General features: G+C 55.7%; 1 protein-coding gene across 1 annotated transcript in view; it reads left to right on the plus strand.

Moving 5' to 3' along the window:
- LOC140429949 (complement component C7-like) overlaps window positions 1-5,955 on the plus strand; it is a 403,014-nt gene extending 397,059 nt beyond the window's left edge. The window contains exons 11-12 of the mRNA XM_072517539.1: window positions 1,242-1,473; window positions 5,777-5,955. Of these exons, the coding sequence (XP_072373640.1) occupies window positions 1,242-1,473; window positions 5,777-5,955 (411 nt within the window). The remainder of the gene's footprint in view (window positions 1-1,241; window positions 1,474-5,776) is intronic.
- The last annotated feature ends 5,436 nt before the right edge of the window (window positions 5,956-11,391 follow it).

Raw genomic sequence — 11,391 nt, forward strand, 5'->3', positions numbered from 1 at the left:
CCCTCAGCACTGACCCTGTGACAGTGCAGCACTCCCTCAGTACTGACCCTCCGACAGTGCGGCACTCCCTCAGTACTGACACTCCGACAGTGCAGCACTCCCTCAGGACTGACCATCTGTCAGTGCAGCACTCCCTCAGTACTGACCCTCTGACAGTGCAGCACTCCCTCAGTTCTGACCCTCTGACAGTACGGCACTCCCTCAGTACTGACCCTCTGACAGTGCAGCACTCCCTCTGTCCTGACCCTCTGACAGTGCAGCACTCCCTCAGTACTGGCCCTCTGACAGTGCAGCACTCCCTCAGTACTGACCCTCTGACAGTGCAGCACTCCCTCAGTACTGACCCTCTGACAGTGCAGCATTCCCTCAATATTGACCCTCTGACAGTGCAGCACTCCCTCAGTACTGACCCTCTGCCAGTGCAGCACTCCCTCAGTACTGACCCTCTGACAGTGCAGCACTCCCTCAGTTCTGACCCTCTGACAGTACGGCACTCCCTCAGTACTGACCCTCTGACAGTGCAGCACTCCCTCTGTCCTGACCCTCTGACAGTGCAGCACTCCCTCAGTACTGGCCCTCTGACAGTGCAGCACTCCCTCAGTACTGACCCTCTGACAGTGCAGCACTCCCTCATTACTGACCCTCTGACAGTGCAGCACTCCGTCAATACTGACCCTCTGACAGTGCAGCACTCCCTCAGTGCTGACCCTCTGACAGTGCAGCTCTCCCTCAGTACTGACCCTCTGACAGTGCAGCACTCCCTCAGCACTGACCCTCTGACAGTGCGGCACTCCCTCAGTACTGACCCTCTGACAGTGCAGCACTCCCTCAGTACTGACCCTCTGACAGTGCGGCACTCCCTCAGCACTGACCCTCTGACAGTGCGGCACTCCCTCAGTACTGACCCTCTGACAGTGCGGCACTCCCTCAGTACTGACCCTCTGACAGTGCAGCACTCCCTCAGTACTGACCCTCTGACAGTGCGGCACTCCCTCAGCACTGACCCTCTCCCAGTACAGCACTCCGTCAGTATTGACCCTCTGACAGTGCCGCATTCTGTCAGTGGTACATTCTGGAATTACTATTTCAACTCACAAGTTGCTGACTCTGGGTTGGAGCGCTGTCACATGGCCATGATTCACCCATGGACTGAGGCCTCCCTTGCACACTCATGGTCATTATTTGGTTGATCACGTTTCTCAACCTCTTCGGTTCCTGATGTCTTGTCCTCTGCCCTCCAGCTGGCACCCCTCCACGAGTTGGTGAAGGACGTGCCCTGTGCCCAGGTGAAGAGACACTACCTGCGAAGGGCGATCGAGGACTACGTCAATGAGGTTCACCCTTGCCAATGTCGCTCATGCCAAAACAATGGCCACGCCATCGTCGTTGGTTCAGCTTGCCAGTGTTTCTGTGAGCCATACACATTCGGAATAGCCTGTGAGAGAGGCGCACTCGCCAAGGAACCGGAAAGTGGTAACATTGTCTTCTGCACTCTCTTTCTCTCTTTCTCTGCATACCAGTGGAGTTGGGCTGTGATCAGCTCCACCAGCAGAGTCAGAATCAGGGGCATCAACTCTCCAATGTCGTGTGTCCACGTTGGAATTTAGAAGGATGAGGGGGGACCTTATAGAAACATATAAAATTATGAAGGGAATCGAGAGGATAGATGCGGGCAGGTTGTTTCCACTGGCGGGTGAAAGCAGAACTAGGGGGCATAGCCTCAAAATAAGGGGAAGTAGATTTAGGACTGAGTTTAGGAGGAACTTCTTCACCCAAAGGGTTGTGAATCTGTGGAATTCCTTGCCCAGTGAAGCAGTAGAGGCTCCTTCATTAAATGTTTTTAAGATAAAGATAGATAGTTTTTTGAAGAATGAAGGGATTAAGGGTTATGGTGTTCAGGCCGGAAAGTGGAGCTGAGTCCTCAAAAGATCAGCCATGGTCTCATTGAATGGCGGAGCAGGCTCGAGGGGCCAGATAGCCTACTCGTATGGGGTTCAGGGTGTACTAGCTAGATGGATAATGAACTGGCTGGACAACAGGAGACAGAGAGTAGTAGTGGAAGGGAGTGTCTCAAAATGGAGAAAGGTGACTAGTGGTGTTCCACAGGGATCTGTGCTCGGACCACTGTTGTTTGTGATATACATAAATGATCTGGACGAAGGTATAGGTGGTCTGATTAGCAAGTTTGCAGATGACACTAAGATTGGTGGAGTTGCAGATAGTGAGGAGGACTGTCACAGAATACAGCAAAATATAGATAGATTGGAGAGTTGGGCAGAGAAATGGCAGATGGAGTTCAATCCAGGCAAATGCGAGGTGATGCATTTTGGAAGATCTAATTCAAGAGCGGACTATACGGTCAATGGAAGAGTCCTGGGGAAAATTGATGTACAGAGAGATCTGGGAGTTCAGGTCCATTGTACCCTGAAGGTGGCAACGCAGGTCGATAGAGTGATCAAGAAGACATACAGCATGCTTGCCTTCATCGGACGGGGTATTGAGTACAAGAGTCGGCAGGTCATGTTACAGTTGTATAGGACTTTGGTTAGGCCACATTTGGAATTCTGCGTGCAGTTCTGGTCGCCACATTACCAGAAGGATGTGGATGCTTTAGAGAGGGTGCAGAGGAGGTTCACCAGGATGTTGCCTGGTATGGAGGGTGCTAGCTATGAAGAAAGGTTGAGTAGATTAGGATTGTTTTTGTTGGAAAGACGGAGGTTGAGGGGGGGCCTGATTGAGGTCTACAAAATTATGAGAGGTATGGACAGGGTGGATAGCAACAAGCTTTTTCCAAGAGTGGGGGTGTCAATTACAAGGGGTCACGATTTCAAGGTAAGAGGGGGAAAGTTTAAGGGAGATGTGCGTGGAACGCTTTTTACGCAGAGGGTGGTGGGTGCCTGGAACGCTTTGCCAGCGGAGGTGGTAGAGGCGGGCACGATAGCATCATTCAAGATGCATCTAGACAGATATATAAACGGGCGGGGAACAGAGGGAAGTAGATCCTTGGAAAATAGGCGACAGGTTTAGATAAAGGATCTGGATCGGCGCAGGCTGGGAGGGCCGAAGGGCCTGTTCCTGTGCTGAAATTTTCTTTGTTCTTTGTTCCTGCTCCTAGTTCTTATGTTCTTTTGTTAACAACATTTGGGAGCTGGAGCTGGGGGTGGATTCGCTGTAGAGCATCCGCGATGCTGAGCAGGTTGCGGACAGCACCTTCAGTGAGCTGGTCACACCGCGGGTGAGGGATGGACAGGCAAAAAGGGTGTGGGTGGCCAGCAGGCAGAGTAGAGGGAGGCAGGTAGTGCAGGAGTGCCCTGTGGCCGTCCCCATTTCTAACAAATAGACCGTTTTGGATACTGTTGGGGGAGATGGCTGTGTCGGGGGAAGCAGTGGCAGCCAACTTCTTGGCACCGTGGGTGGGTCTGCTGCACAGGAGGGGAGGGGGAGGAATGTCAGGGCGATGGTAGTCGGGGATTCAATTGGAGGGGAACAGACAGACATTTCTGTGGCTGCAAAAGAGACTCCCGGATGGTGTGTTGCCTCCCTGGTGCCAGGGTCAGGGATGTCACTGAACGGCTGCAGGGTAAACTGAAGGGGGCGGGAAACAGACTGATATTGTGGTTCACATTGGGACCAACGATATAGGGAGAAAAAGGGATGAGGTCCTGAAAAGCAGAATTTCGGGAGCAAGGAAGTAAATTTAAAAACAGGACCCAGAAGGTAGTTATCTTTGGAGTACTTCCAGTGCCACGTGCTAGTGAGTAAAGAAATGGGCGGTTGTGCCAGATGAATCCGTGGCTGGCGAAATGGTGCAGGAGGGATGGTTTTATATTTCTGGGTCATTGGGACCGTTTTGGGGGAGAGTGGGACCTGCACAAGGTGCATTGCGCCTGAACCGAAATGGGGTCAGTGTCCTTGCAGGGAGGTTTGTTAGTGCTGTTAGGGAGGGTTCAAACTAACTTGGCAGGGGTTGGGATCCCGAGAGACGGTTCAGCAGGTATAGATGGATTGGTCAATATTAGAGGAGATGTCAATTGAGTCAGGAAGGCATAGATGTTCTAGGACAGCTACGTCACAAGGGAGTTTGGCAAGATTGGATGGCATTTATTTTAACGTAAAGAGTCTGACGAAGAAGGCAGATGAATTGAGGGCACAAACATGGGAGTATGATGTCATTGCTGTCAGTGAGGCATGCTTGAGAGAAGGGCAGGATTGGCAGCTCAATATTCCAGGATATAGGGGACGGATTCTCTGAGCCTACGCCGAGTCGGAGAATACCCTGGGGGAGGCGCGAAACCCGCTCCAACGCCTTCACCCCAATACTCTGACCCACGAAAAAGCCCGCCGACGGGAATTGCAGCGCGCGCCTCGCAGAATCGCGAGAATCAGCGCGACATGCTGGTCCCTGGGACTGCTGCAAATCTCCGGCCCGAATGGGCCAGAGGTCCTGTACCTTTTTAACGCCGTCAACCAGTCGTGCTGGCTGCCACCGACAAACGAAGAGGTAGGGACCCTCGGCGTGGAGCGGTCGCCACAGAAGAGACGGCACAGCCGGGGCTGGGTGAATCCTTGATATCGAGGGATATACAGCATTGGATCAGGACAAAAAAGGGAGGCTTCTGGCAGATATCAAGGGCTCAAAACGGCGTATAGAATGTGCGAGAGGGCACATGAAAAGGAAATTAGGAGCGTAAAAAGGAGACATGAAAGGATACTGGCAGGTAAAATAAAGGCAAATCCTGAGTTGTTTTCCAAGTACATTAAGGGTAAAAGGATAACTAGGGAAAGGTGAGAGCCCATGAAGGAGCACAGTAATAATTCACAGTGGAGCTGGAGGATGTCGGGTTCTGAATGAATACTTTGTGTGGGTGTTGACCAGTGAGAGGGACACCGTGGGTATAGAAATCAGAGAGAAGCACGGTAATAAAATTAAAATAATTAACATCCGCGGAGGGGAGGTTCTGAGTGGTCTGGGAGACCTTCTGGGAGACTCTTCAGCCCTTTACACAGGAACAGGAGGAGGCCATTCAGCCCCTCGATCCTATTACCCAGTAAATGGGTGGGTAGAGACAATGATAGGGGGAGAGTGTACATGGGGAGAGTGTACATGGGGGTGTGGGAGGGGATTAAATGGGTGGGTAGAGTCAGTGATAGGGGAGAGTGTACATGGGGAGAGTGTACATGGGGATGTGGGAGGGGATTAAATGGCTGGGTAGAGTCAGTGATGGGGAGAGTGTACATGGGGAGAGTGTACATGGGGAGAGTGTACATGGGGATGTGAGAGGGGATTAAATGGGTGAGTAGAGTCAGTGATGGGGGAGAGTGTACATGGGGATGTGGGAGGGGAGTGAATGGGTGGGTAGAGTCAGTGATGGGGGAGAGTGTACATGGGGAGAGTGTACATGGGGGTGTGGGAGGGGAGTGAATGGGTGGGTAGAGTCAGTGATGGGGGAGAGTGTACATGGGGATGTGGGAGGGGAGTTAATGGGTGGGTAGAGTCAGTGATGGGGGAGAGTGTACATGGAGATGTGGGAGGGGATTAAATGGGTGGTTAGAGTCAGTGATGGGGAGAGTGTACATGGGGAGAGTGTACATGGGGAGAGTGTACATGGAGATGTGGGAGGGGATTAAATGGCTGGGTAGAGTCAGTGATGGGGAGAGTGTACATGGGGAGAGTGTACATGGGGAGAGTGTACATGGGGATGTGGGAGGGGATTAATTGTGTGGGAGAGGATTTGGAATTGTCTGTTTTGAATGTCTGAGTGAGAGTGTGTTGCAGGAAGCGGTGTTGATGGGGGTTGGAGTTGCTGGACAGGCTGGGCCGCCTGTACAAATGGCAGGAGACAGCGATCGAGAAGATGCAACAATCCGGCTCCCAGCAGGGGTGGGAGGAATTGTGTTGAAGATCGACTACAATCGGAGAAGTGTGTGTCCGGAGAAATGGAGCATTTACGGTAAGCTAAATCAGGAAAATTCAGCTTGTTTATACAGGCATAAACTCAGGGCCAAAAGCCAAGGCTCTTATTCAATACATTACCATTCATCGGATAAATGCTAGGTGTGATGAATGGTTACTGCCTTATCATCATGTAAGGTGATGTCCCCTTTAAGACCAGGCTTGGAACCCTGGGGACTCCGCCTCTGGCTCCGCCCATCTGGGAGCCATACATAAAGGCCTGCCTCATGGTCTGTATAGCAGTCAGCTCTCGTCCAAATCTGTAGCATAGTTATTAGCCTAATAAAGCCTTCTTTACAGTTTAATCTCTAAGCATCATTATTGAGGGTACCTCAATTTATTAGGCTAAACTAGATTCAGGATGGACGCAGGCCTAAAACCAGAGAAGCTCAATCTGGAAGCACGAACGCCGGAGGCAAAGGAAATTTTTAAATACTGGCTGCGGTGCTTCGAGGCCTACCTGGACTCCGCAGAGACTCCCATCCTGGGGCCACGCAAGCTGCGTCTACTCCACGCCCGGATGAGTCACAGAATCTCCGCCACGCTCGAAAAGGCGACGACTTATGAGGAAGCGATTGAGTTGCTCCGCAAGCGGTTTGTCAAACCCGTCAATGAGGTGCACGCCCGACATCTGCTCTCTACCTGCCGGCAGCGCTCGGGGGAATCGCTCGACGAGTTTGTTGAGAAACTCACCGCGCTGGCCAGGGACTGTGACCATCAGGATGTGACAGGGGAAGTCCATATGAACCTGCACATCAGAGATTCTTTCGTGTCCGGCATCCGCTCGACCTACATCCGGCAGCGACTGCTCGAAAACGGGGCAAAAGACCTCCAGGAGACGCTAACGCTCGCCTCCTCGCTGGAGGTGGCCCGACATAACTTGGGTACGTACCCCGCGGACTCTGCCAGCCCCCCCCGGACTTCCTCAGACTCGCCCGTATTACAGGCCTGCGCCACGCGGCGACCCGCTCACCATGGGGGCACACCTTGCTACTTCTGCGGGCAGGGCCAGCACCCACGCCCACGCTGCCCAGCCCGCTCCGCGATCTGCAGCGACTGCGGGAAGAAAGGGCACTTTGCCAGGGTCTGCCTGGCCAGACCCAGGGGCCAGAAAAACAAAGAACAGCCGGCCCGAAAATCAGGCTCTCAGGCCCGCAGGCCTCGCAATGCTGCTGCGCACCGACCCGACACGCCCTCTTCTGACACGTCATCAGCCTCGTGCGAATCATGGGAGCGGCCATCTGGTCGGCGGCCATCTTCTCGACCCGACACGTGTGACCAACGGCAGCGGCCATTTTACGACTCCGACTACCCGCGACTGGGTGCGATCACCCTCGATCAAACTCGGCCAAAACACCTGCAGAACTCCATGATGCAGGTCCAGGTCAACGGGCACGACACTGCATGCCTCTTCGACTCCGGGAGCACGGAGAGCTTTATCCACCCTGAAACGGTAAGGCGCTGCTCCCTACGCACCCATCCCACATCCCAAACCATAGCCCTCGCATCTGGGTCCCACTCGGTACAAATCACGGGGTACTGTATTGCGGATCTCTCGATCCAGGGTGCCAAATACACCCGTTTCAAATTTTATATCCTCCCTCACCTCTGTGCCCCCTGCTGCTCGGACTGGATTTCCAGTGCAGCCACCGAAGCCTGACACTGAAGTTCGGCGGACCCTTGCCCCCCCTCACGGTATGCTGCCTTGCGACACTGAAAGTCGCACCCCCCTCGCTATTCGCGAACCTCACTCCCGACTGTAAGCCCGTCGCCACCAGGAGCCGGCGCTACAGTGCCCAAGATATGGCTTTTATCAAGTCAGAGGTCCAGCGTTTACTGGGAGAGGGGGTCATCGAGGCTAGCAACAGCCCATGGAGAGCGCAAGTGGTGGTAGTCCGGTCCGGGGGGAAGAAACGGATGGTCGTGGATTATAGCCAGACCATAAACCGATTCACGCAGCTTGATGCGTACCCCCTTCCTCGCATCGCGGAAATGGTAAATCGGATCGCCCAATACCGAGTCTTTTCCACGGTCGACCTCAAATCTGCCTACCACCAGCTCCCCATCCGACCAAAAGACCGCCCCTATACTGCCTTCGAAGCAGCCGGCCGGCTCTTCCACTTCCTCAGGGTCCCCTTTGGTGTCACAAATGGGGTCTCCGTCTTTCAAAGGGCGATGGACCAAATGGTGGACCAGTACGGTTTGCGGGCTACATACCCGTACTTGGACAATGTCACCATCTGCGGCCATGATCAGCAGGACCATGACGCTAACCTCAAAAAGTTCCTCCAGACCGCCCGAGCCCTTAACCTGACCTATAACGAGGGCAAATGCGTTTTCCACACCACCCGACTGGCCATCCTCGGCTATGTCGTGGAAGACGGGGTCCTAGGTCCCGACCCCGACCGCATGCGCCCCCTTAAGGAACTCCCTCTCCCCCGCAGCCTCAAGGCCCTCAAACAGTGCTTGGGGCTTTTCTCCTATTACGTCTAGTGGGTCCCCAAGTATGCGGACAAAGCCCGCCCACTCCTAAAGACCACCACTTTTCCCCTCTCGGCTGAGGCTCAATTGGCCTTCAACCGCATCAAGGCCGACATCATCAAGGCCGCCATGCACGCGGTGGACGAAACCATCCCTTTCCAGGTAGAGAGCGATGCATCAGACATCGCCCTGGCTGCTACCCTCAATCAAGGAGGCAGACCAGTAGCGTTCTTCTCCCGAACCCTCACCGCCTCCGAGATTCGACACTCTGCAGTCGAAAAGGAGGCACAAGCCATTGTGGAGGCTGTGCGGCGCTGGAGACACTACCTCGCCGGTAGGAGGTTTACCCTCGTCACCGACCAACGGTCGGTTGCCTACATGTTCGATAACACGCAACGGGGCAAAATAAAAAACGATAAAATTTTGAGGTGGAGGATCGAACTCTCCACCTACTCGTACAATATCAAGTATCGTCCAGGGGAGCTCAACGAGCCCCCAGATGCCCTGTCCCGCGGCACATGCGCCAACGCGCAGGAGGACCGCCTGCAAGCCATCCACAATGACCTCTGCCACCCGGGGGTTACCCGGCTCGTCCATTTCATCAAGTCCCGCAACCTACCTTACTCAACCAAGGAGGTCAAGGCCATGGTCAGGGCCTGCCAGGTCTGTGCGGAGTGCAAACCGCACTTCTATCGGCCAGACAAGGTTCGGCTCGTGAAGGCCTCGGGCCCCTTTGAGCGACTGAGCGTGGACTTCAAGGGGCCCCTCCCGTCCACCAACCGTTATGCCTATTTCCTCACCGTGATCGATGAGTTCTCCCGTTTCCCATTCGCCATTCCCTGCACCGACATGACCTCAGCCACGGTGATTAAGGCACTGCACAGCATCTTCACCCTGTTCGGTTTCCCTGCTTATATCCACAGCGACCGGGGTACATCGTTCATGAGCGATGAACTGCGTCAGTATCTGCTCAGCAAAGGCATCGCCTCGAGCAGAACGACCAGCTATAACCCACGGGGAAACGGGCAGGTGGAGAGGGAGAACGCGACCGTGTGGAAGGCTGTCCTTCTGGCCCTGCGGTCGAGAAATCTCCCAACCACCCGCTGGCAGGAGGTCCTACCCGATGCCCTACACTCCATTAGGTCACTCCTCTGCACGGCCACAAATGAGACCCCTCATGAGCGATTGTTTCTCTTCCCCAGGAAGTCTACCTCCGGGGTCTCGCTTCCACCTTGGCTGACGGCTCCGGGACCTGTTCTTCTCCGGAGGCACGCGAGGAGCCATAAAACGGACCCCCTAGTTGAAAGGTCCGACTGCTCCACGCCAACCCCAGTTACGCCTACGTGGAGTACTCCGACGGCAGGCAAGATACGGTTTCCCTCCGGGATCTGGCGCCCGCTGGATCCCCCGCCACAGACGCCCCTTCCCGCGCCGCTCCCCTGCAGGACCCGTCGCCCCCTACAACACACCCCCTTCCGGCCCTACACCCGTTGGTGAGCTCCTACCGTGCGCCCCCCCCTTGCGCCCCCCCCTTTACACACCCCGCCTGCGCCGGCTCCGCTACCCCCCGGCCCTGCCTAGTTCCTCTGCCCCGGCTCCACTACCCCCGGCCCTGCCTAGTTCCTCTGCCCCGACCCGGACCGAAGCTCCGACCGCTGTGCCCCCGGATGTGCCCTCAACCGGGACGTCCGTGCCCGCCGCACCACCGCCCGAACTGAGGAGATCGAGGAGGACGATCCGGCCATCGAGACGGATGGTCCTATGATGGCACTTCACCCCCGCCGGACTTCTTTTTAAACAGGGGGTGAATGTGATGAACGGTTACTGCCTTATCATCATGTAAGGTGATGTCCCCTTTAAGACCAGGCTTGGAACCCTGGGGACTCCGCCTCTGGCTCCGCCCATCTGGGAGCCATACATAAAGGCCTGCCTCATGGTCTGTATAGCAGTCAGCTCTCGTCCAAATCTGTAGCATAGTTATTAGCCTAATAAAGCCTTCTTTACAGTTTAATCTCTAAGCATCATTATTGAGGGTACCTCACTTGGACAATAATGGCCGCAGCTGCAGCCTGGTCATGTTCCGATGTCCAGAGAAGGATTTGATGTCCATTGTTTAAGCATTCCCATTCTCCTCCTCACTCTGACCCAAATGAACCACAGGGCCAGGGTGAGGAATTATTCCAACTCCTATGATGTTTCCAGGGAGACTATGCTTCAAGCATCACCGAGACAGCTACCAAGGCACATCTGTCCAGTTTCGAAGCTGGTGGCAGGCATTTGGCCCCTCAATCTGTCCTACCGTTCAATACAATAATGGCTGATCTGACTGGAGCCTTAGCTCCACTTTCCTTCCTACCCCACCCTCTCCCCAACCCCACCCTATCCCCAACCCCCTCTCCCCCACCCCCAACCCCTCCCCTCTCCCCCACCCCCACCCTCTCCCCAACCCCTCCCCTCTCCCCAACCCCTCCCCTCTCCCCACCCCCTCTCCCCCACCCCCAACCCCTCCCCTCTCCCCCACCCCCTCTCCCCCCACCCCCAACCTCTCCCCAACCCCTCCCCTCACCCCAACCCCTCCCCTCTCCCTCTCCCCCCCACCCCTCCCCCCCACCCCCTCACGCCCACCCCTCCCCCCACCCCCCACCCCCCTCTCCCCCACCCCCTCTCCCCCACCCCTCCCCTCTCCCCCACCCCCTCCCCTCTCCCCACCCCCTCTCCCCCACCCCCAACCCCTCCCCTCTCCCCAACCCCTCCCCTCTCCCCACCCCCTCTCCCCCACCCCCAACCCCTCCCCTCTCCCCCACCCCCTCTCCCCCACCCCCAACCTCTCCCCAACCCCTCCCCTCTCCCCAACCCCTCTCCCCACCCCCTCTCCCCCACCCCTCCCCCCCACCCCCTCTCCCCACCCCTCCCCCCCACCCCCTCTCCCCCACCCCCTCTCCCCCACCCCTCCCCTC

The sequence above is a fragment of the Scyliorhinus torazame genome, chromosome 9 (assembly GCF_047496885.1).
Source record: "Scyliorhinus torazame isolate Kashiwa2021f chromosome 9, sScyTor2.1, whole genome shotgun sequence".
Taxonomy (NCBI): Eukaryota; Metazoa; Chordata; class Chondrichthyes; order Carcharhiniformes; family Scyliorhinidae; genus Scyliorhinus; species Scyliorhinus torazame.